This window comes from Rissa tridactyla, chromosome 3 (genome assembly GCF_028500815.1).
Source record: "Rissa tridactyla isolate bRisTri1 chromosome 3, bRisTri1.patW.cur.20221130, whole genome shotgun sequence".
Lineage (NCBI taxonomy): Eukaryota > Metazoa > Chordata > Aves > Charadriiformes > Laridae > Rissa > Rissa tridactyla.
In genome coordinates, this window is record NC_071468.1 from 62477929 (window position 1) to 62504233 (window position 26305).

The 26305-nt window shown below is 44.7% G+C and overlaps 1 protein-coding gene across 1 annotated transcript in view; it reads left to right on the top strand.

Annotated features, from left to right (window-relative positions):
• Positions 1 to 21103, top strand: part of TXLNB (taxilin beta) — a 38357-nt gene extending 17254 nt beyond the window's left edge. Inside the window, exons 5-10 of the mRNA XM_054196143.1 lie at positions 2088 to 2282; positions 3912 to 4031; positions 9211 to 9285; positions 15292 to 15384; positions 16491 to 16586; positions 17698 to 21103. Of these exons, the coding sequence (XP_054052118.1) occupies positions 2088 to 2282; positions 3912 to 4031; positions 9211 to 9285; positions 15292 to 15384; positions 16491 to 16586; positions 17698 to 18510 (1392 nt within the window). The 3' untranslated portion in view covers positions 18511 to 21103. The remainder of the gene's footprint in view (positions 1 to 2087; positions 2283 to 3911; positions 4032 to 9210; positions 9286 to 15291; positions 15385 to 16490; positions 16587 to 17697) is intronic.
• The last annotated feature ends 5202 nt before the right edge of the window (positions 21104 to 26305 follow it).

The window sequence follows — 26305 nt, forward strand, 5'->3', positions numbered from 1 at the left end:
AAACATGCAAGTTCAATTTCTCACTCTGCCTTTGACTTCTTAAGTGTCTCTTCTCCCTGCACAGTGCTGCATGTGTACAATGGAGAACAGAGAGGCATGAGTAGTTTTTTAAACAGTGTATTAGAGATAAAATGGAGTTCTGACTTGACCAAAACTATCTAGGCATTCAAGTTAAATTTGTCAAAGTTTCAAACAAAAATAAAAAGGACGACTTTGCACAACCCAGTCTAGTGGGAGGTGTCCCTGCCCATGGCAGGGGGTTGGAACTAGATGATCTTTAAGGTCCCTTACAACCTAAACTATTCTGTGATTCTCTGTTTCTATGACCTTGTTTGTAAACATCCCCTTTCAAAAGAAAATGAAATGTTTCATTTTGTGAGTACTAAAACAGTTGATTTAAAAAACTTTCTGACTAGCATTTTAAACTGTACTTTGGAACAGCGTTTCTGTTTCAAAATTGTCCTAAAAAGACAGTTAAACAAAAAGTGACAAACAGAACACAGCTCAATGTCTGGTCAAGCAGAATGTTTCAGGCTAACTCAAAATCATTCTCACCAATTTAAAAAAAAAAATAATTAGAGAGCTTCTTTTACATCTTGCTGCAAATGTTTTGTGTGTCCAATTTCCAACCCAGGTACTGAACCAGGACCCCCCAAAGCCATTTCCCCAGCTCCATCTGTAATTCTTTCTTCCTCTTAAAAGGGAGCGTCCTTCTGGCCTCGCACTTTGTTTTACTCTGTTTGTGAGTACACACACACACACACACAAGTTCTTGTGTAAACTGAGAGCACAGCAGGGCTACATGGTGATTTCTGTGCACTACGGTACTATTAGCAGTAATAGTTGCAAGACTTTCCTCCCGTCATCCGAGGTGGTGTCATCTCAATCGCTCCCCGGTCAGCAAAAGGACAAACATCCCCTACCTTGAACAGCAGTTGTCCAAAATCAGGCTTGTGGTGTGCATGCTAAGTAGAAATTGGGTCATTTGGTATTCATCTTACTTTAAGAGCAGGGCCTGAATCAACACCTTTTATGTCACTTTCATGATATAAATTATACCTCATTAGAGTCAGCTAGGCCTTTATTCAAGTATATTTATAGAAAATATCCATATGCAGTGTTATCAGAGATTTTTATGTAAATTACTATGCTAGTTGAAACCTTATTAACGTATGCCATTTGCATGCTGTGGAGTGGGTCTTAACGTGGTTCTGGCATGATTTGTAACTACAGCAGATATGGTCCTAGCCTCTGTGCATCAGGATTACATTCCTCAGAAGGGCAGACTGCCCTGGAAACAAATGAGTAGGGAATAAAAATAGTCCATATTTCTGGTTCCAAAGCAATGAATCCAGATTCTTTCTGCATTGTCCTTTACATAAACAAATTCAAACCAGAATTTCAATAATTGGTAAAAAAAAAATAAAATCCATCGATCTTTCTCCAGGTAAAATTCTGATTCCCTGCTTTGATTTTGTAAGAAACAGACCACAAGCTCTCCTTGATTCCACTACCTAATAAATTAGCGCAAATGTTGACGTTAGTTAAAAAGTTAGAGAGGAAAATTGAGGAACTGGGAGGGATTCTGCAGAAAGTGATAGATTTCTTTTGAAAACGAAAATCCCAAAGACCATAAATTTGATATGAGGATTCCTAGTTAAAAGAAGGCATTTTAAAGGGTGATTTTTTAATTAGATCAAAAAGAATTTCAATAAAAGAGCTTTTGACTCGTTCCACTAAATTCTTCTTCCAAAGCAAAAGCTGCACTGCAGCATCATGAAACAAGACGTGCATGTATGTCCCCTTTTCCAGGCTTGCTTTGATCTGAAACTCTGCTCTACATCCATCTTTATAAATGCAAATTCTTACTTCCCTAATTTTTTCAAGGCCACGGTGTAATTTGCTCTGTAAATTTAGAATCATGCCTAATGCTGGAGCAGATGAAAGCAAGAAAATCTCCAAAGAGGAATGCAAACATGTATAATCCTTCAAAGGGAAGCCTTATGCTACTCTGAAACAGTATCTTTCTGGAACCGCTTATTATGCATCTTTCTTACGCGACACCGTTCTCTCCCATTTAACAACAGGAGGAAACAATTCAGCGGGCACGGGAGGAAGAGGAGAAGAGGAAAGAAATAGCTAATCATTTCCAGGGCACGCTGAGTGAAATCCAGGCTCAGATCGAGCAGCAAGGCGAGAGGAACATGAAGCTCTGCCAGGAGAACACAGAGCTGGCAGAGAAGCTGAAGAGCATCATCGACCAGTACGAGCTGCGGGAAGAGGTGAGAGCAGCTCCCCGGCTGCCCCAGGGGAAAGCAGAGAGCATTGACAGCCTGTCGTCCCTGCCAGTTGCTGTTTGGGGTGTCCGGTGGGGGTAACGAGGGTAGCCCCCGCCACACTTTGCCCTCTGAGCGGGACTACGTATGCAGCATAGACTCCGCCTGGCAAACTCTGCGGGCAAGGAGTTGTGCCAGCCGCTCAGGGGAGAGGGACCCAGGCACCCGAGCAGCCAGATGTGCCAGCTGCCTGTGAATCTGCTCCCCCGCTCCTCTCACAGCTGCCCCAAATCTCCAGGGAGCCCCCCTTTCCTGCTCCCCCCCACACCCAAGTCCCCACCAAGCACTTCCCAGCTCCCATCCCTTTGGGCAGCTGCTCCGCTGGTGATGCCAAATATACTTTTGCTCCCTCCAGACACAGGTTGCTCTGAGGTAAATGCTTTGACCCTTCCGCAGAAGCAGAAAATGAAGAAGACAGACAAAGGAGGCCCTTTGCATTGGAATAGATTCTTCTTTGCAGGGACAGTGCTCACCATAAGGTCTAGCAGATAATAGACAGATGGGAAATTATTCTTTATGTAAACATTAGAGTTGGTCAGAAAATTTTGACACAAAAAGACCCCTCCAGTAAAATCCCAAACTCCTTTTTTTTCTTTTTTTCATTTTATGACAAATGCTAACAAATATCACAATGGGTCTTTATATTGTTTCTAAATACGTTTATTGTGAGCGTCAGTGCAACCAGACAACATTATCATACTGAATAAAACATAAGTAATCTGTCCTTACAATCTGGAATGCCCGATACAATACTTGCATTTCCAAATCTGTCGCATCCTGTACGAAGTCTTATGCTGAACGAAGGAAATGTACATTCCTGTCTTGTGGTTTCTATGAGAAGAAAATGTAAAGCAGAGGCATGTGTTCAGAATATTTGCTCCTGTGAATTGTATCTAAATGAAGCAAGTGTGAAGAGGGCCATCAGCAACGTCTGCCTCCTGAAGGTCACCGTGGAGCCAGATGATTTACAGGCCGGAGGAGGCCTCTGCTTCACCTGGTCTGATCTCCTCCACGTCCCCACTCACATGCTTTCACCCAGGCTCTCCAAACCCACGTTGTGCCTGTGCGGCCAGAGCAAAAGGCATGTAGGGGGCTTGTTCTTTGCAGCGAGCTGTGCACATCCTCCCAAGTACTGCAGGCGCAGCGTGTCTTTACACATTCATCCACACGGTGGCTTAGATCTGCCGGCCACTTAACAGCTCCAAAAAAAGTGTGTCACCTGCATATTTATTATTGATGAGAAATTATTTGATCTGCAGTTATATTGGATTATACTGATGACTTCATATGTAGACCATAGAATTGGCAAAGACACTAAGGCGCTTTTTAAAATTTTTTTTCTATAATAAATTCAAATAGATAACAGAAACAGGTTTCCCTACCCATGCAAATTCTGGCACAGTTTGTTCTTCTCAGCACTGTAGTTTTTCAGTAATTGCAATAGGTTGGGAGTCTTCCTGTTTTGCAATACTTTTGCTTTGCGAGGGTTCCAGGAGATAGCTGTACATGCATGAGCATGAAGGTCTTGTGTACACAATTAAACCTGTGCATTCAGCAGAATTTATTCTCTTACAGCACCTTGATAAAATATTTAAGCACAGAGAACTTCAGCAGAAACTGGTGGATGCCAAGTTGGAGCAGTCTCAGGAAATGATGAAGGAAGCCGAGGAGCGACATCAGAAAGAAAAGGAATACGTACCTATCCTTCTAATCTGTCTGTCTTTTATCTAACTTTAGGCCAAAATGAGCCCTGCATGCTATTTCACTAATATATTGGTTCTTCAGGTCTCAGCTGGGGTATGGTAGCAGAGACGTTTTTATTGCTACTGTCAATGCTCAAGGTAAAGGAACAGCCCCTGAAAGGCTGCTTTCATTGGCATTTACAGTTTTTAGGACAAATTGCAGAGCAGTAGGTTCGAGCACAGACCACTCTAGCTAACTCAGTGATACTACACTGTTGATTCATCATGACATTGGGGCAGGTGATGCCAACAGTTTTCAAACGCTCTGATATTTGATACTCCATCCCCTCACATGATAAATGAGGACACTCAAACAATCAGAGAAAACAAGAACATAGGATTAAAGAAGGCCGGTGTTCCCCCAGGCTCAGAGCCTCCCCAGATGGCCTCTTGTGAGTGCGGTTTTGCCAGCGGAGGAGGCCACAGGAGCTGCTTGCTGTGACGGAGCTTCCCCTTCTCTTTTGCAGAGGTTCCCCTCCCCACATTGGTCTGCCAGAGCCTCTTTCAGGCAGGAAGGATCTGGGGCCCATCAGCAGCCTCCTCTGCATTCCTCCCAACCTGGCGGAGGGGACACCTCTAGCTTGGGGACAGCAAAGAGCAGGAGGAATTCCCTCCAAAACCACACAGCTGTGGATGGAGGAGGGCATTCCTCCCTGGTCTCACACATTTTGCAACTCAATCAGACCAAAATTAAATTTCTCAGTCTGCCTGGTAGCTTCACAGCAATCCTAACGTCTACAAAGGATTGGAGTTCATCACTGACAACTAGTCCCTCTTCGCAGTGGTGGCAGCAGCTCTGAGACTGCTCAAGGGGAGCGACAGGCTCTCATCATCTGGAAGAAAGCTTTAGTTTTCACCAGCCCCCCAGCCAACTCAGGAGCAGCGTGAGAGAGCTCTAAAGAGAGAATATTTATCCCCTCCCCATATCTGGAAACAGATACATTAGCACAAGCACAGTCAAAGTATCATAAAATATGGATGACAATGTGGGGCTCTAAGCCCTGTGGATAGAGCACAAGGGGAACACAGCAACCGCCTCTTACCAAGAATTGCCCAGAAGAGCATTTATCCTCTTTCTCTGCACCAATCTGGTGGCTGGGACACCCGCTCCTGCTCTGCTTTACTCCCAGCCAAGGACTGAAGGGGAAGGGGATCTGGGGCTTCTCTGTGTGCACATCTGCATGTCACTGCACGACAATTTGTGGTCCAGATGAGTTATTGCCTTTCACTGTGAGGCCCATGTAAAGCTAAAACACAAAATTTCATTCATGACAGTTCATTCTTGGCAGATTCAAACCCCAGGAAACACTTCCAAGAAATCCCTTTACAATGACAAAGCAAATTTGGGCTTTATTTTACTGCAGTCACTGTGAGTTTTGCTACCAAGTACCAGATTTCAGATACTGAAAAAAAAGAGAAAAAGATGTAAAAGATAGGGCATTGGCTCTGTGGAAAACAGACATATACAGCCTTATATCAATGACTTTTCTTGCTGTGCCTCCCAGAACATAAGTTTCGGGGCTGCCTGTTGCCTGTGATTGGCCCTGTTTCTAAACAAACCTTCTTCGTGTATTTTATCCGGAGCTGATACACGCAGTTTTGTTATTTTCATTTCTTTTAAAGCAGTGAAAGGCATCACTGTCTACATTTGGGAGTGGGAGATTTTCTTTGTGGCTTTGCTGTATGTATGACTAGCACCTATGAAATAACAGGTTTGAAAACAAGCCACAAAGCCTTTAAGAAGTGGGTGTATAATGATATGCACCGTGTACAAAGAATATTTCTCACACTGTCCAAGCTAATGCTTAAAAAACCCTACCATTGAGGTAGGCCAGTGATGTGTTGCTAACATCACCTCAGAGCAAGGTAGATTTAGCTGAAGAACTTAAGTGACCAGATAAAAGCCATGCAATGAGTCAAGGCACAATTAGCGTGTCATGATTCATCACAGGTAGCCCAGCACCCAGAGAGCTGGCCTACACTCGTCTCCCACCTCAATCCTACTGCTGAGCGCTTAGTCCCACCCACCCAGCTGTCGTGCTAGTGTCTGTGGGAGTAATGTATATATCAGCACGTATGAAATCAAGGTGGTTTGGATGGCGTCCTCTCCTTTTGTTGTATCTCTCTCCAGCTCAGTAATGTGCAAAGTCAGAGCCTTACTGCATTTCAGCATCCTGTCATTTGAGGGAAAGGCTTTCAGAACTATATGCCAATTCCTCCGTACCATTTTTTACACTCCTGTGCATGATTTTCATGCAAGATTTTGAAAATGTCTTTAAATTAATTGTTTTTGTATTCTTTTATCTATTTGATTACTCTTTGAAGGCTCACTTTGATGTCTTCTTATGCAGTTCTTCCATGTAGGAATCTTTGCCCCTGTAAAAAATTCTATACCTCAGACAGGGAGAGATGTCCCTTCCTGCAGCCTCTGTACATCACATCTCCATAGAAAGGTCATCACATTGCTTGCGCAATTCACTCTACATGTGCAACTAAGAATGTGATTCCCTACATAAGGAGCAGCAGTTCATACTGTGTGGCCTTCTCAAAGGGTCAACTTTACCTAAGGATGCAATTTTACTATCATCACATAGCTGGTCAGCGCTACCTGAACTTCTTCCCTATACCACATATTTTTAGCACTTGTAATACAAACTTTGATGTGCAATTAATTGCAGTTTAAAGCCTCTGTGGCTTTCAAGTATATGACTGGAAGGTATTGATCAGATTTCTACATAATTGGAATTTGCAGAGTCTGGCAGCAAAAAGGGAAGCTTAATTTTCATTAAGCCAGTCCCTAGATCCATGGCATTAAATGGGAATGTATGTTCTTGGGGACTGGCTTTTTCAGTCCTGAGCATGATGTGACTGTCTGGGCCTCCAGCAGCTATCACAGCTCCAATAATACAGTATAACATCACCACACTTCACTGAAGTTCTGCTTTGTAAACACCACATGCAATATTTATTCATTTCTTTATACTTCAGCCTTCTTGTTACCACTTCATAGCCTATTAATAAATGTATCAGTTCTCCTGAATCGTTTTCTCCCAGCTCGGTGTCTGCAGATGACCTCAGGCTGCATAAAACCGCGTGCTAATTTGAGCAAGCCTCTCCGTGGCTTGCTTCCACTACAGAAGAGTTTATTAACTCTTGGATTTTTACTGGCTGCAGAAGCTATGTGGGTCAGTAGGAGAGAAGAAGGATTTCATTAACAGGCAAAAGAAGCAACTCTTCTTTGCCTTCTCTGTCCATCTCTTGTGCTGTGGCAGAAGACATGGCACAGGAGCTGGGACCCTTTCTTTATCCCAGGCACGCTGGGTACAAAGGTAACTCTAGCTGAGATTTAAGCAATACAGATAAAAGCCCAGTTCTTGGAACTAATGACTGGCCTAGCGACTGGGTAGCTCTGAAGGTTCTCAAAGCGCTTTCTGTTAAATCATTCAAACCAGACACCCTATAATTCCAAAAAAAAAACCAACCCCCAAACCCAAACAAGTAGATATCAAAGAAACATGAAACTTAAAAAATCCAGATTTCATCCAAACTTAAAAAAAAAATTAAAATTTTGTGTGTATAAAACATACCTCTCCCAAGAAAACAAGTTCATCTATTGAACCAAACATCAAATTAAATTCTCAAAATAAATATTAAGAGGCAGGTAAAAGACATGGTATTTCTTCATACAATGCATACTTGAGCTGTAAAACATTGTCGTCTAGGAAATTGTAGATGGTAAATTTCAGTGGGTCCAAAACAAAAGGCCAAATTTGATGGACGAAAAATTTTTCTAGAGATAATATATATATATATGGACAAAAAGTCTAATTCAGATAGTCTTTGTGCCATAAATAGTTAGACACAGGGAGGAAATTCACTATGTTGCACAGTCAGCATTTGTAGGGTACATCTTCAGGTCTTTTGCCAGGTGGTATTCAAGCAGTTTACACGTATTATTTCCAACAAAACGGTTAGAATAAAAGTTTTTACTAGGGATCAAATACATTTTCAGCATGTGGTTCTACTCACCTTTTACTTCCCATATAAGAGTAGGATCTATTGATTTACACAGTACTTTTATTTTCAATATATTTTCAGAGCTCAACTGTCCTATTTTAAACAGTACAATTCAATCCAACAGAAGAAAGTCCTGAGGTAAACTGACTTGTTTATATGTAATTTCTCAAGTTATCATTAGCGTTCTTTTTCTAAAATGTATTTGGCCTAACCAGTAAAATGCTTTATAGGTGCTTGGTAGGCCATAGGCACATTTTTGTAACACTTCAGTAAATGTTTTCTGCCTTCAGATTAAACCAATTGCTAGAATGTTACTCCGCACTTTGGAAGTGCTGACTCAGAACTGCAGCCTGAAAAAATCTCTGTACACCTCATTCCTACCATTCATCCAGCCTGAACCAAACCCTCCCATCTGCAGCCTGCGCGTCAGAATGTCATTTTGCTGAATACCTTGAAGTAGGGAATCACATCTCCCCAGGAGCAGCCAGGGATGAAACTGCAGTCAAGCTCTTCCTGGGCTGCCTCCTTGATCTAAGTGAGGCATTTATCACCCTGAGCTGGGATTTTCCGCTGATGGCATGTCAACGCAGATGGAGCCCAAAGACAATAGACACCAGTAAATGTATGGCATTTACTATGCGTTCCTTCTCTGAAAGCTTGCAGATTTTTTGAGGCGTGCCCGACTGTGACCATGCCCGTATGCTAAGTCCTGATCATTAATGCAAAAGGGAGTTTGCCATTCACCGGAGAGCAGGAATTAGGCCGGAGCCGTGCTGAAATGAAGGTGCCAGAAAGTATCATAACCACTCGCTAGAAATCTAGTGAAGATATGGTTAAATACCACACTTTTTAGAGCCCACTGTGCTGCACACTTAATTCCAGGTAGGTTCTGAACTCCTGTTCAGATATGTATTTGCAAACCAAATGCCCTGTCCCACGTCTCTCGATAGCCGTAAATACTCTGTCTTGCCTAACTGCTCTAACTACATTAATGTAAAAGTTAGATCACTCCTTATCAAGGTAGCAGTGGCACAAGCATAAGTAGCTGGAGGATAAGGATTTCCAACTGATACACTACGGACCTAACAATTTTCTCTCTGTTGCCCAAAACACAGCTCCTGAACCAAGCTGCAGAATGGAAGCTCCAGGCCAAAATGTTAAAGGAGCAAGAGACTGTCCTGCAGGCACAGGTGATGGTGATTGCATGGTGTGCTTTTGTTTCCTAGTTTCTAACCCATGAGGTGTGTTCCAGAGAAAGTATCCAAACTAAACTGCAAGGTAATGCCTATACTGTGGCATGTAGGTTGATTAGCCTGGAAATGAAAATGCTCTGGGGAGACCTTCTTGTGTGTTGCCTTTCAGTACTTAAAGGGAAAGATGGAGACAGACTTTTTTTTCCAGGGCCTGTAGTTATAGGACAAGGGGTAACAGTTTTAAACTAAAATAAGGTAGATTTAGATTAGATATAAGGCAGAAATTCTTTACTGACAGAGTGTTGAGACACTGGAACCAGTTGCCAAGAGAAGTTGTAAATGCTCCACCATTGAAAGTGTTCAAGGTCAGGCTGGATGGGGTTTTGAGCAGCCTGGTCTAGTGAAAGATGTCCCTGCCCATGGCGAGGGGTTGGACTAGATGATCTTTAAGGTCCCTTCTGACCCAAAACACTCTGTGGTACTATGATTTATGAGTGTTCACAGTACTCAACCACACAACAATGTGTGTGCCTTGACTTGATTATTCACTGTAACTACCCTTCGGGCCAGTTTCTATTCCAGCAAAGCACTAGAATACATACATATCATGAAACACGTTTAGCAGACTGGAACTGATGTGCTCATGTCCCTTTCTGGATTGGGGTGTGAAGGCAGCGTTTTCATTAACATTAGCAGAATTTCTGCTAAGGGGTTATACAAAGGGGCCTGTAGGATTTCAGTGTTTGGTTGGGATTTGAAACATTCAATAAAATAAAATCACTTGCCAAAATTACACTAAGAGTCAGTCTGGAGTGAATGGCAGTAAAAACAAGAAGCAGGCAGTACATATTACACTTTGAGATTTGGGCAGAGAGGAACCTTATGAAATTCAACAAGCGCAAGCGTAGGGTGCTGCACCTGGGGAGGAATAACCCCATGCACCAGTACAGGTTGGGGGTTGACCTGCTGGAGAGCAGCTCAATCGAAGGAGACCTGGGAGTCCTGGTGGACAACAGGATGACCATGAGCCAGCAATGTGCCCTTGTGGCCAAGAAGGCCAGTGGCATCCTGGGGTGCATCAAGAAGAGTGTGGCCAGCAGGTCGAGAGAGGTCATCCTCCCCCTCTACTCTGCCTTGGTGAGGCCGCACCTGGAGTACTGTGTCCAGTTCTGGGCTCCCTGGTTCAAGAAGGACAGGGAACTGCTGGAGAGGGTACAGCAAAGGGCTACCAAGATGATTAGGGGATTGGAACACCTCCCTTATGAAGAAAGGCTGAAGGATTTGGGTCTCTTCAGTCTGGAAAAAAGACGTCTGAGGGGGGACCTTATCAGCACTTACAAATACTTAAAGGGTGGGTGTCAGGAGGATGGGGCCAGGCTCTTTTCAGTGGTGCCTGGGGACAGGACAAGAGGTAACAGGCACAAACTTGAGCATAGGAAGTTCAATCTGAACATGAGGAGGGACTTCTTTCCTTTGAGGGTGGCAGAGGCCTGGAACAGGCTGCCCAGAGATGTGGTGGAGTCTCCAACTCTGGAGACATTCAAAACCCGCCTGGACGCGTTCCTGTGCAACCTGCTCTAGGTGACCCTGCTGTGGCAGGGGGGTTGGACTAGATGATCTCCAGAGGTCCCTTCCAACCCTATGGTTCTATGATTCTATGAGATTAATGCAATAATTGACCTTGGATACCAGTGAGAACACTAGATGACATGCTGGACTTTCACATCAAAAAGAAACAACATCAGTAGTTTTTCCTAGACTTATAGAAACAGTCATTTAGATTTATCTTCTTTGACCTGTCTGTACGAAAGCTCCCCCCAAGCAGAGCTTTGGCAGGGGGCGTCAGTCCTTCAGCCCCTCTGCAGCTGCCCATCTTCTCACCTATCAAGAAGTCCTCTCCCAGCCCTTGCTCACAGCTAATGTTGCTGGTAAGTTGTTCCAGCTCTGCCCTCGCAGATGGTCTGATTCCTACCTGTTGAGCAGTCAAGAAAGGCTCGCATTAAACTGATAACCTGGAAACGTGCTAAGAGGGGTTTGGTCCTTTACATGTTTTTTCAAAGGCTAAGAATATCACATAAACTGTTGCTGACACCAGTTTGACAGGTTTTGCAATCAAACCTCAAAGGCCTCCAGCTGAGTCTGTCCTGACTGCAAACCTGCTCCCAATTTTCTCAGAGTGGTTTTAATTAAACTTTTATGTTCAACCAGAAAGACTTTGTACGCAGGCAGACCTCTGTAGACAGTTTAATGAAACGGAAGGTATTGATAAAAGCTAGAATATATTAAGCACACATTTGAAATGGTAAAATTGTTTTTAGAAAAATTCAGTCAAGCAAGCCTGCAAAGGCATTGATAATATATGTGGCCCTTGCAGACTTGCGTCGATGAAAATTAAATGATTCACTCGCTGAAATGAAACACGCAGTTAGGCGTTCTGCTCAAGTGTGAGAGCTCTGTCCCTTACACAGCAGCCTCCATTTGGAATTACAGGGAATAATACCATTATTATTGTCATTGGTAGTAGTAGTAGTAGTATGGTAGCACTGAAGGGCCCCCCCCATGGACCAGATGCCATTGTACAAGGTGTTGTCCAAGCGCAGAAGAGCATAAAGAGCGCCTTGATGCAAACAGCACAAAACAACAAATAGATATTAACAGAGGAACAGCTGCATGGAAATTATGAGAAGACATTCTCATAATTTGATATGAGATCTCATAATCTCATATGAGATTAGGAGAAGCCATAGTATAGCCCTCACTGCCTGCTACAGCGAGTGAGATACCACTCTATTTTAGAGGAGGTGATGAACACCCAGCGCTTCCTTGAGCTGGAAGAAATCAGGGGACATCAGGTTCGTGCCAGCCTGCCTGTCTCTGGGTGGCACAGTGCACCTGAGATGGCCAAATCTGTCCCTCCGAATGGTGACAGGAATCTGGCACCAGCTGAGGGAATACACCCAAACCACGGTGGTGCTTCCGAGGATGCTGCACGCCCTCCCCAGGCATGTCGCTTAGGCGGACTTTTTTAGCTTCCTGCTTTGAAACAAAGTGAGAAGATAAAAGTCAGCCGAGGCCTTTAATTTTTGGTAGCCGGTCTAGTGCAACCACTGGGCTACGGCATCCGAGAAGAACGTAACAGGGCCAAAGAGGTGTCCTCGCTGCAGCACCCTCCCAGCATGGCGATGGGGAGATGCCCCCACTTCCCGAAGCCTTGCACTTACAAGTTCTCACCTGGCATCAGCGCTGCCTCCGCTCCCCCTGCCCCTGTCACCGGGGGAGCTGGACGGGTGGTGGGCAGCAGCGAGGGGGTCCTCACCTCCCAAACCGAGGAGCATGAGTGCATGGTGCTGCTGAGAGACAGCTCTCACAGCCTGTTCCCAGCCACTATGAAAACATTCATTTATTATTCAAATTTAAATTGCAGAAGCTATTCTTGGTGCTATGGTACCGCCTAGGGCCCCAGCTGAGAGCAGAGCTTGCCCTGTTCAAACCTGAAAGATTTTTAATCCAATTAAAAAAATAGGCAAAAGTTGAAGGGGAAAAGCAAAGACAGAGAACTGAGGCGAGTTTTTTTAAGAAAACGGCTCTGGGCTAGGAGCCCCAGTTTGCTGGCTCCCACCCCTGTTCCCTCACCTGGCTTTGAGATGTTCAGGCATTTCTCCTTACAGCCATGACGTCTATTCCAAATGTCTCACTTGATGCCAGTGTCCCACTTACGCTGTGACACTCAGGCTGCTACAAGAGATCCCTCTGGGTTTCTGTTTGTGCGTAGGTCACAGCTCTGGCTACAGCCTTGTATAAATACACACATTCAAGCTTCACGTCAGCTAGCTCCGATATTGGCACCACAGAGCTCTGCACGGATTAATTTCCCCTGCCTTCACCCAGCTGGGCAGGGAAGGGCTGCAGCCAGTGCAGCCATATTCACGGCCACCGAGACACCGCCTACCGCGTTTAAACTGAGCTCGGCCGTATCCACACCACACTGCAATTATGGCCACAGCATCTTCCAGGGGTCATCATAACAACTAACCAGAACGAACATGAATCATAATATAACTGTATTAAACCCACCCCACCACTAGCAACATTTTCTGCATCTTCTTTTCCTCAGTAACTGAACAGTACTCTCAGGGGAGGGTGCATGTCGGCTGGCATCACACAAAATCAAAACTCCTAGCTAACCGTTCCCTCAGCTCCCCACCGGGGCGGAGAAGGCAGCCAGCCTCCAGCCAGACGCCTGGATACTGCAGGCTGCTCTTGAACCTCCCATTGCCCTGCGCCCACCCTGCCTCAGCCACTGCGTGTTATGCCAATAGCTCTTTTTCAAACGAGGGCTGCCAGGCTGGGCAGATGAAGTGTTCGATCACCTAAACACTGCTGGGGGTGCTCTGGCACCAGAAGGAAGTGGCTGAGTTGGAGTTGGTCTTCTTTTCCAAAGAGCAGATAATGGTGCTTTATCTGTATAGCATCCTGCATGATTTTGGAGCTTTGGAAGTGCTTTGCCACTCAGAAGAAAAAAAAAAAAAAAAAAAAAAGAAAAGAAGAAAGAAAAAGCAGAAACTAAGATATTCTTACAGAACGATTTTTTCAAAAACATCCACAGGTTTTAGGTATGAAAATATGTCTTACTGACAAAATACAGCCACAGATGAACTTTCATGTGGCTACCATGTATAAAGTGGTAGCAAAATATGGAGCCGTAATTGCCTTAAAAGCTGGCACATAGCAACAAATCTTTCTTCTGCTCAGCACCATGAAGTGAAGTGAAGCTGGCAGAAGAGGCTGGCAGGGGATTATTTTCTCTGCCTTTACTGGCCTTGCCCGCAGCTGCAGTCCACACACAGGCTACAAAACAGAGCTGACAAGGTGCCCTCTCAGCTCACTGAAGCCACAATGCAGGGATGCAGCTTGAAGGAATCCAGTGCAGGAGATCAGGGTGGTGTGAAGCAAAGGGTGGCCTTTGCTCAGTGATGGGGCTACCCCGAGTGCCAGATAACATAGGAAAGGAGCAGCGATGCTCTTCTTCTGCAGTGGGGTCCAGGGAAGCACATGAAGTGCTGCCTGGTGCAGCTCCTGCCTGAGCCACCGAGTGGGGACTGGAAAGATGGAAGAGAGGAAACTGTGGCTGCAGTGTGATGTGGGGACACCTCTCCCCAAACTCGCTTGGACATCAGAAGCAGCGTAGCCGGGGCAGCACCCAGCTCCCAGCCCCCAGCCTGACTTGTTGGGTAATCAAGAAGGCAGGTAATCAGCTGGGCAGCCAGGCTGTATCGAGCTCCTCCGCTAAAGCCTGCCAGAGCTTATGCCCTCAGGTTAAAGTTGGAGTTTGGAGAGGTCTGCATTGCGAAGCATTGCTTAGAGCTCAGGCAGAGTTCTGGCTCCCCCCTTGGGATAATCCCACTGCCTGGTCCTGAACAGCATCAGTGGTCAGGCCAGCTCAGGTTAGTCCCTGCCCATGGACATGGCCCAGGGTTCACATCATCATTTTCCATTCTGTAGGTCATCCTAGCAGTCCTTCCCTGTAGGTGTCAGCCACAATGTATACAGAAAAGTATACAGGCTTGCGAGGAAAGGCAGGGACTGGAAATGTTTGTGGGCTTTAATGCTGTCCTCTTGAAGTCCCCATGGAGTTACCTAGGGAAATGTTTTTAGAAGTCTCCACTTCTAGGGAATTCTTCTGCTTCTGGGCACCCCACAGAGACACCATAGCTGCGACATTCAGGAGAATACGGCACCCATAATTCCCAGGTCTTTTTAAAATCACTGGCCTGGGTATTTCTATTCTTCCTCAGTTTACCTTTCTGCAACAGAGGAATCATAATAGTTTGCAACCTTAAAAAGATGCAGAGATTTTCAGTTCTCTGATGTTTGTGCTTCATGGTCTCCAAACAGAAGCTAATTTCCATGTCCAAACACAATTTTATTATCTTCTACCAAAGTAGAAGTTCACCATCCTGGAGACTGAAATTACTGTGATTATTTTTTTCCCTGTTAATGCAGATCACGCTCTACTCTGAAAGGTTTGAAGAATTTCAGAAAACATTGACCAAAAGCAATGAAGTGTTTGCCACGTTCAAACAGGAGATGGAGAAAGTGAGTAGCAGCTCATACCTGAACTCCGTGCTTGAGACTCCCCTTTTAGATTTTGATATTTCTCACTGCAATAATTTTATCTGGGATGGGGACATTTCTGCACATTTTGGAGAACAATCTCATCAACATCCAAATAAGATCTGGGGCACACTTGGCCACAGTGACTGTAGCTTAGACTTCAGCACTGCAAGCTGAACATTTCACTCTCCCTTTCAGCTAAAACTGAAATTGCCTTGAAGAACAAACATTTTACATAAAACCTAATGTGTTGGTTGGGTACAGACCCCTCAGAGACACCAAAGGGGGAGTCTCGAGCTGCTTTTATCAACCCGTGTCTCCAGGAGTGCCCAGACCCTCCTGGATGACTGACACTGGTACACAAAGGTTGACACAGGCTACGTGTCTTCCTACTGGAGTGTGTGGAAAGAGCTGAAGCCCACCAACACCTTCCCACCACTAAGACAAAGTGACTGTCCCCTTGCAGCTGGCGTACTTGTTTCCTGTAATGAATGGGAATCAAAAAAATAAACACACCCGCTTTCATAATAAACAGTGTTCCACTCTGCCACCAGGGCCCAAAATCCTGGTGCTCTGATCCAGGCAACCTCTAGTGATCTTCACAGAGTTCAGCCTGCAGGAAACCAAAGGGAAAGACGGTGCTGTATAGCTAGCAGCGTGTGTTGGTGGTAGCATAGAGGGGACTAATCGAGAGGGAACTTCCTTGGCAGTGCTGACTCAGAAGATAAAAGCCCCTCTTTAACCTCCCAACAACGCAACACTGCGGTCTTTGTAAAGAGACAAACAGAATAATGAATCTTTCATGGCCTTTTGCTTTTGTGATAGTTTGTACTCTGGAAGTTATCTATATTTTTACACACATAATCAACTGGTCCTACTTTAGGACTACAGACTGGAGGCTGAAAGTTACATGGCAGCTACTTAAAACCAAATGCATCTTTTAACATAAATTATTACTTAGCAGGGCCACTACAGCTGCTGGTAGCAGCATTATGAGTACAGCCAAAGACATAATAAAAGGGCTGCCCTAATTTAATCTGCAGCATGGAATTCCTGTTGTGATTCAGCTTTTCCTCTTCCTTCTATAGATGACAAAGAAAATGAAGAAGTTGGAAAAGGATACTGCTACCTGGAAATCCAGGTTTGAGAACTGCAACAGAGCGTTACTGGACATGATTGAAGAGGTAAGTGGTCTTTTTCTTCTCAGGATGCACCTCTTCCCCCACATAATGCTTTAACTAGGAGATGACATGACCTGAAACCACCAAAAGCCAATAAAAAATTTGTTCTTGAAACTAAGGGTCTTTTTTTTCAAGCTACCTTGATAATTAGGTGTCCTAAAAAAAAAAAAAAAAGACAAAAGACAAAAATCCCAACTGCTAGAGCTTTTAGATTGTGCAGAGACATTCATTACGTCCACGAGAAACTGAATTATGTAACTGTGAATTTTAAGTGCTCTAAAAATGTGTGATTGTTAATGCTCTTGCATAGGAGAAAATTGGCATTAGTTCACTTCATGTTACTTTCTTTCTGCATAAGAGCATCTACCCAGGGAATTAATGTGCTCTAGCTAATGAACTTTAAATTCATGCCTTTTGTTGACTTCCTGTGTAAGCAAACTCTAAGAGCCAAAAGCAAGTACTGTGGCTCACCACAGTTTTAAACATGCCGTCACGGGGGCATTGCAGGGGAAATTCATAAGCATGTTGGAACTCGGTCAAATAAGATAAAAGGCTACCTGAAGTATCTCCCTAAACTTACACTGAACTTAGACCAGGTCTTTTTGGTTAGCTTTGTAGCTCTGTGCTACTGCTATTTCTACTGGCTTCTGCATCTCTGGTTTCCTCACTGGGTGTAGAAGCAAGAAAATGTTCCAATTCAGGCTGCTCTCACAGAACCTAGAAGCAAAATAAATAAAAAATATAATACAGCTAGTTTTCCCCCAAATTCACACCCATGAAGTCCAGGTAGGTTTTTGGATGCTTATCTGTATGGACATTCACTATGTTTTTCCATCTCTATATCACCAGGTATCCCTGCAAATATTTTTGAGTGAAATTGATCTGAATCTGTATGTAGAATGCTAATATACACTAGTAACAGGTGTGAATTTCCTCTTGAAGCTTCAGTACAAAAGACCATGGTTATTGCACAGCAGTTGGTGAAAGCCAGCTACCTAGCAGAGTCCAGTGAGGGCTGCCTAGATCTCAAATTGTTTCCTAATTGCCCGTTCCACCAATGAATTGCATGCACCCAAACTCAGTCTGCACCTTTCTCTGATGTCTTTGACCACAGAAAGCCTTGAGGTCCAAGGAATATGAGTGCTTCGCGCTGAAAATCCAGAGGTTAGAGAACCTTTGCCGGGCTCTGCAGGAAGAGAGGAATGAATTGTACAAAAAAATAAAGCAAGCACAGTTCTCTGAAGAGGTGAATGGAAATGGCATCTTAGAAGAAGAAGACGACGCTGATATGAGCCCTTCCTCCTCTGAGCAGGCGAGCATTGAGCTGTGTGCCACTGACAAGAGCATGCTGAAGGAGCTGGCTGAAGCTTTCAGGGTGTCCCACAAGGCAGAGGAGTCCCTCCCAAGCAACAGCAGCAACCCAGAGACCTGTGACGCTCAAACATGCAACGCCGTCCTGGTGCCAGAGCTCCCTTCTCCTCTCACCCCACGCTCAGAGGCCGGGAATCGCTGTGAGCAGCCCGGCAGGAGCACACCAACGCCCACTGAACACGTGCCAGCACCCACTGGGAGCCCGCCAGTGCCCACTGGAAATACAGCAACGCCCACCGAGAGCGTGCCAAAGCCCACCGAAAGCCTGCCCGCGCTCCCAGAAAGGGTGCCAACACCCACAGAAAGTGCGCCAATACCTCCTGAGAGTGTGCCAGTGCCCACTGGGAATGCGCCAGAACCCATCGAAAGCATGCCAGCAACCCCCGAAAACATGCCAACACCCCCACAAAACATGCCCACTCCCCTTGGGAACATGCCAGTACCCACAAAAAGTGCACCAAAAGCTGCAGAATGTGTGGATGACCCAGCGGAGTGGTCTGTCCAAGGTCAGTCCGCAGAGCAAATGGGGTACACAGACATGGAAGCAGTGGACTGAAGACACTGGTGTGTCCAGTCTTGTCTTCTACAAACCACAGCTCTACTTTGTCCTCTAAATCGATACCTTTTTTTTTTTTTTAAAGAAACAAAAAGTGGGTGCCAAAACATACTCACATATCTGTAGGCAAATGTAATGCACTTCTTTTTGCTACCACTATCCAGTAATAACGGGTCTGCAAATTTTGCTGTCCTTCATCTGCTTGAAGCGTAATATTTTCTTAATGACAGAAAAATACAACTAAATTACAGGATCTTTTTTCCCAGGCACAATGAGTCATCTCATTCAGCAAAATAATTTTAAAATATTGAAGTTTCATGTTTCAAAAATCATTGCAATTCACATACACTTGTTTAAAGAGTCATAATTAATTGTATCTATTTGTTATGACGTTGCATAAAAGATGGCCTACTGGGACATGTAGTGATTTTAATAAATGAGGTGAAAGGAATCTATAATTGTAATGTAAAATAGCAAAACCATTGATGTGGTCAGCCATATCCAAGAAGAGGTGCAATAACAAAAGATGAATTTTTGTATAAGTAAACTACTGCCCACTACTTGGCCTGAACACCCACAAGCCTTAACTTGAATTGATCTTTTCTGCTTAGGGCTCTAAAAGGGGTTTTGCTTTCAACAGAACTAGAAGGGAGGGAAGAAGATCTTTTCTAGATTCCTCATGAAATGACTGAAAACAATAGCAATTTCCAAACTGATGGCAATTCCCAAGGCAGTGGTCACAACCCTCTTTCCGCATCCAACAGAAACCTGCTAGTTTGTGATACTGTTTGGGATCATGAGCGCAACAGAGGGACTCACGGCTGTTTCCAGCTCACAAATGAGGTCACAAGTTCAGAAGCTGGTTGCAGATGTTGGCTTCTAGGCCAGGAACAAAAAGCAGAGTGGAGCTACGCTAGAAGGTACTAGGATGTATTCCAGAAGATACCCGTGAGATCATGCTTCCAGACTGTCCCATTTCTCCCAGTCACAGCCACATGAACCTCTTCACCACAGCTTCCTCCTGGCCCTGCTGCATGTGCTGATGCTCCCAGGAGAAGGGCGAGCCCACTTACCTGTCACCCTGTTCATTGGAGTACAGCACAAGTAAATAGCCCAGAAGCAAACAGGTACCAGGAAAGCAGGAATCCCTCTCACAGACACCTTCGGGGACAGGCTACATTCTCATCCCCTCTCTTGTCTAACCGGCTCTTCCCGTCTGCCTGACAACACATCACTGCTTGATAACGTAGCCACCTTGTCAGAAACTGGTTGATTCTGGCACCAAGAACAAAGGTAAAGAACGAAGGGGGCAAGGGAGGGTACCTACACCGACAGCTGTACGATCTCAAGCAAGGAGAGCAAAAAGGCTTCTGGACAGAGGTTGAAAAAAACCTGTTGGCATATTTCCTGTTTCTCATCCCCTTCCTTCAAATTCAGTCTAGGCGTTTTGGAGTCTGAGCTAGATAGCTTAAGAATTTGAAAAGGGCAATTAAACAAGATGTCCAGAGGCTGGAAAGGGAAATGTTACAATAAAACCAACCCCTGTTTATAGACAAATCCCAAGAAGCCCCTGAAGACAAAGTGACTCATTCAAGATGAAGTTGAAATACAGGTGAACCAAGAGAAAAGGTGCCACCTTTGGCAGACCATGGGAGACTGTGGTCACAGAGTCCTTCTGGCACATCATCCTCCAAAAGCGGGGTTTGACTCTGCTTGCTGCCAATGTGGTCCGCACCCTGGTTGCATATGTCTGTGTCTGCACTGCTTCGTCCAGCCTTTTTGAGAGCTAACTGTTGGAGTATATAGAGCCTGATTTGCAAAAGTTTGGTTTGATACGGCCTTACAACTAGCTATTATGGCTACAGTTTTCAAATGTGGATGCCTTACGTTAGATACCAAGACTGACGGGATTTATTCCATATCTTTAATCACCTGAAAGTAGATCATTCAAGTCTTAGTTACCTTAAGCTCCTTTTATAAGCACTGGAGAACAATAGGCAATTTTTGAGGACAAGTCATCTCATGATAAGACAGGCATCCAAGATGGAAGAAATTACTTTCTCTCTGAAGATGCCATTTCTCTTCACTGATTCTAGAGCCAGCCTAAGACATCTAGCTTAAATTTATATGTATATTACTAGGTGTGTAAATTAGGCAAAATGAATCCCATCAAACATTCAGATTCAAAGGCCTAAGTGAATGGCCATCATCTCAAAAAAAAACCAAGCCCCTTCTGTGCCTGTGAAAATCATAGAATCACAGAATCATTTTGGTTGGAAAAGACCTTTAAGATCACCAAGTCCAACCGTTAACCCAGCACTGCCAAGTTACCACTGAACCATGTCCCTCAGCACCACATCTACACGTCTTTTGAATACCTCCAGGGATGGTGACTCAACCACTTCCCTGGGCAGCCTAAATCAATGTTAACCTATAACAAATCCTTACCCTAAGATAGAAAGTTATACTCACCTGATTTACTTTTTTTAGTTTCCATTGACTTAAGTCTGTAGAAACCTAGTTTCCATTACAAGTACAAGTTTTGTTTGTTGTTAGGGTGACTTAAAATTAATGCAATTTATATACTTGTTAATGTGGGGTTTTTTTCCTTTCTTGGTCTTGTTTGATTCTGTTGCCATTTTAGTAATTACCTGCATGAAACCAACTTCTTTTTCTTCAAGTAGGCCCTTAGAATGCCTTTAATTTATACATTCAAATATTCAATTACATAATAATAATGATGATCAACATGGCCTTGCAACTTTAACTTGGTTCCATTTTGCATAATCATTACGGTCACATCTTTAGTTATATAATTGTTGCCTCATACCTTCCAACTTCAGCAAGCAGAGAGACAAGGAACCTACAGATAAAAACTTCCTACATAGTCATGATTGATTCTTACAGCATCATCCCTCATGAATAATTACACAACCTTCTGGGAAAATCACTCCCACTCTATTCCGCCTTCCTCATTTTCGCCCTTTTAATCTTGCATCTAAAACTGCATTCACATACTTGCAATTCCTATTACTCTTTGTGAGTTTCTACCCACATACCTGTTGCTTCTCTTCTTCCATACCATCTACCAACAGCACTTTAATCCAGCAGTTTCCTCCTCGTTCTCAGTGTATACATACAACACTGAAAGCACAAGAGAGCGACCCTCCTGGCTTTTAATTCCAGGATTTGGTCTCACATGTTTGCCGGAGATGGGAGAAAAAACTGTAGGGAAAATTCTGGCTGATCCCAGGCTGGATGAAGCATTTGCAGTCACACTGTGGGGATGGTTGATGTGTAAAAACTCATGGCCTGTAGAGCTGTGGGCAGTTGAGGTACCCTCAGCAGAGGCAGAAAATCTATAAAATTTAACCATGTACCCATTCATCATCCGTTGCATCAGACTGGCAGTTTAAACCACCATCACCATCACAGATTTCTGTGTGTTAATCTACTTTCTCTCATTCTTCTTCAACATTAATTGCTGGCCTCCTCTTGCTCTCTTTTTGTACTGGTACCCAATACAAAAGCTGCCACTGCACGAGAGTTGCCGTGAAAAGCCTTTGGGATTGCAGTCTGCACATCAGCTCTGCTGCACGTCCCTCAGGTACCTCCGCACTCGAGACACAGAAACGCAGCACACTTCTGTGATCATTTGGAGGCAGTAAGTCGCAGTGAGGCATGGGTCTTCCCTGCTGTTCATCCTTATCGTCCTCCTCCTACTGATACTGCCAGTCTCATCAATCCTGGTGTGTGCTGTGGTTGCCTCCCTCAGTCTTGCTTTTATTTCACACAGTTATTCCCATACCACCAGGCACAGATTTGGGGGTGAGGAATGGTGGTGTTGGCAGCTATATCCTCCTTACTAAAACCATCCATTGCTGCGCTGCTTCAGAACCAGCAACAGCCTTTATTCGCAAAAGTTGCAATGAAATAACAAAAATTTTTTCCCTTTCTGCATGTCTGACCTTTGTCACCTCAAAAACTTAACAGATCCCCTGCTGAACGTGTAAAACACGACATTTTTCAATAACACAGAGTTTATCCAAATGTGAGGGGATTTTCATGATGACAGCTAAAATCACATCCATGATGCTAACATGACCCTCTCACCTAATTTCTGATCCCTGCGGCAGACCACAGTAATGATAAATCTTGTTGATGAGGGATTAGTAAGAAACAGCTGATCTGTTTCAGCTTAACTTTTCCCACAAAACTGAACAGAAGTAGGCGCAGGCATGGGAATAGACAACCCAGATGACAGAACTGCAGCAATAATGCAAGTGACCCAGAACAGGGACGTATGGTAAAATACAGTGAAACTTTTATTCTAGGCTTCACTATTAATGTCATCTTTAAATTCCCTTTATCAGTCAGATTGCAATCACCAACCACATACGCAGCCCTCTCTGTATTCACACTGCCTGTCTCTCTTTGCAACGAACACCATGGCGCTCATCAGTATTGAATTTAGACTTTTTTTTTTTTACTTTGTTAGGAAACGGCAGCAGGACTTGTTCCTCTCCTGGTCCCACACACTACCCCTGCATTGCCATTCATACTAATGCTCACCCATGACCTTTTCTGAACTAAGGGGCAACCGTAAGGAATGGACATAACCCTGCTCTCCAGTCAGCCTGTGCCAGCTGGATGAGGGATTTGGGAGGACAGGGAAGGGCAGCCATGGAGAAACAGTGTTTGCTGCACTGGCAGGCTCCCCTTCCCCTGAATTTTTTGCACTATCATGGCTCACTACTGTGCAATGCTGGTTTTCCTACTTAGAAAAGACTTATCACATCCCTTTCAAAGAGGCAGGGAAAGACGATGGTTGTGGCTGCGGCAGGACGGTGCTGGGCCAGCGCTCAAACCCCAGGGAAATCCAGAAATGTCAACATCCACAGTCCCCACTGGCTCACAGCTTCACATGACTGACACCTCGGGTCACCCTGCAGCCCCGGCCGCTCATTGCACTTGACCCAACACAACAAGTCAAGCAGTAATTGCTCATGGGCCACCGACGGCTGAACAAACCATAGGCCAGCTCCTCCTCCACAGGCACAGGGTGGAGCAGCAAAGGTTCTCCAGTTCAGTCCTGACCTTGGGAGGGGGGTGGCAAAAAAAAGATGCCAGGGCATTTGCCGTTTGGGAGCAATTTTCTACATCAGCAAAGTAGCTTCCACACTCCTTATATGTGGAGATGGTCTGAAAGAAAGGGCATATGAAGAGCCAAAAGAGGTAATGGTTCATAAAGAAGCCCAGAATGGTGTATTTTACAATCTCTACATCACGTGTGTATGGACAAGGGTCTAAAGGGAATGCTCTTTCCTCTTTGCCCCTGCTCAAGGTAGCCCCATAACATAGGCATGCCCAGACAGAGCAACTGAAGTTACGCATCCAGGCTAGGGCAGTCCTGGATTTATCCTGAGGATGCGACGAAGGCATGCGTACACACCCATTCATGCTGCCTAATGAGGCATGTGCTCTGTGTCCCATAAGGACGTCTCACAAGGAGGGAACAACCACATCACCCTCCCTCCCTGTCACAGCTGCTTGCAGCCCTGACTGGAAGACTGGGAAAAGCTTTGCACTTCCCTGTATTTGGATCCCGGCTTTTTTTTTTTTTTTCCTTCACGCATGTCTGATTCGAGGTTACTTTGTTACTTTGTTTATCCCATTGAAAATATTTTTATGCTTAAAAGAAAAAAAGGGAGAGGCTTGAGTGCAAGTCTGTCTCTGACAGAGTTAGTAGGCTTCAGCTTTGAGGTGCAGATGACATACTCGCAATTCAGCCTGAGGGAAAGGCAGCCTTCGCAAAACGCTCCATGCTCAGCACAAAAAGGGATTCTAAAGTTGGGCTAAGATGTTGCCCCTTGTGGCTACGAGCCCTGAGACAAAGAAGAGATGAAGAAAATATCTCACGTTCACTGATGAAGAAAATAAGTTCTGTATTAGTAGAATATTCCTTTTTTTTCCGGGGGGGGAAAAAAAAAGAAAAAAGGGAGAAAAAAGGATGTTCAGGAAACCCTCTTATTTGCATGAATCATTTTATACACTGATTATAAAAATACAACACAGAGAGGGCCTTTAGATGATCCCAAAATGCTCTTCAAGCTATAAATGTTAAGGAATGACTTGTGACTTCACTTTGGGCTGAGGGCCACCTGCTCTGGGTTGGAACACAACAGCAGGACACTGCAGAAATACAGAGAGTTAGGGCAGAGGCTTTCACTAGGTATAAACCTTCAGAGCAGAATCCAAACACTAACCGCCTGGTAATAGAAAGAAACCTTTTCAATGACCAGTTTATTCCCTAATTGGTTTTTTTTTGTACCTTACCCTGATAATTCTGCCACTGCCATCAGCAGAAAATAAAGCTCCAGCTCTTTGCAGGTGTAAATCAGAGTAGCTCCTTTGGAGCCAACCGAGCTCCACACATTGACGTCCAATGCGAATCCCATCCAAGGGGCTGAATTACTGGGCCATTAGCAAGCCCTCTGTTCCTATGAAGCCAACACTACCCAGCCGACACTTCAGGGGCCCTGAGAGAGACAGAATGGATTTACTCAATTAGGATTTGGCCAACACATGGCATTTAATGAAGCTACTTTTAGGAAAAGTGCCAAAAAAGCAATCTCTATTGACCACAAGTGGCTACAGCCTCTGCTCTGCAGCTCATCCAAACATCAAGGGCTGCAGTGCTCCAGCTCACATCATCTCCTCAGAAAGGATGAAAGGCAGAGCACCATTTCTTCAACCACTTCACCCACTTCCTGCAGCTCTTCGCTCTTTCTCGCACTTCTCCCACCCAATGACGGGTCTAAATCTAGTCTGCTTGCTGCAGCTTGCTGGATAGTCCTTGTTAAAAATAGAACAAAATATGATTAGATTCAGGTTTCATTTCACAGGAGATCTAGGTCAGGGCTGACAATACCGTTTGAGCTGCTGCAACAGCTCTCCGTCTCCCCAACGGGGGAGGTCCTGCTCCTCTCACCAGCTTATGGCTCTGCAAACCCTCCTCTGTGCCGGCTCTGGTGCTTGTCAGGCTCTCTGATGAACAGATCTAATTCACTAGCCCAACAGAAAAGTAATCCAACCAAGGAAAAAAGGATAATTTTCCAGCCTGTTCGAGTGCTGGATAAAGTGGGAATAGTCTTTCTGGCAGCAGCAAGCTACAAGGTCGGCCCAGGTGTACCGAAAACCCTGCTCACTTACTACTTAATTGCAGCACTACCTAAAGTGTGATCATCCTATTGCCACAGCCAGAAACAGAATATAGGACCAGATGGACGACTGGTGTGGGCATTGGGGTAATTTTTAATGCTTTTAAAGAGTAGCTGCTACTGAAGGAGTCCTCATTCCCCCGCTTCTGCTGGGTATCACAGCCTACTCCTATTTGGGTGCTGGCACATCTCTGACCCAGCGGTAGGCTGGTTTGGGGTTTAACCTGGCAGGAAAGCATCCTTGCAAAAGGAAAAAAAAAATAATGTTTTGCTGGTGTGGCTTCCAAAATTGGCTTACTACTGGGTTGGGATGCTAGTTCTGCACTCAGTGCAGAAGCTGAGAAGTTTTTGAGCATCCATATGCCCCCCTGCCCCCATCAGTAACACTCAGGCCATGAAGAGCTCCTCTGGCAGATCACTCTTATTTCACATCTCTTCCAGTTTGCAAAGCTGAGCAGTTTTCTAGTCCACAAAAGCTACCTTGAATGGCAGGCTGTGGCAGCATCTGCCTTTGCAGCCCAGAGGGAAAAGGTGTGCTACACCACACTGTGGACCCCTTAAAGAAAGGGTTATGG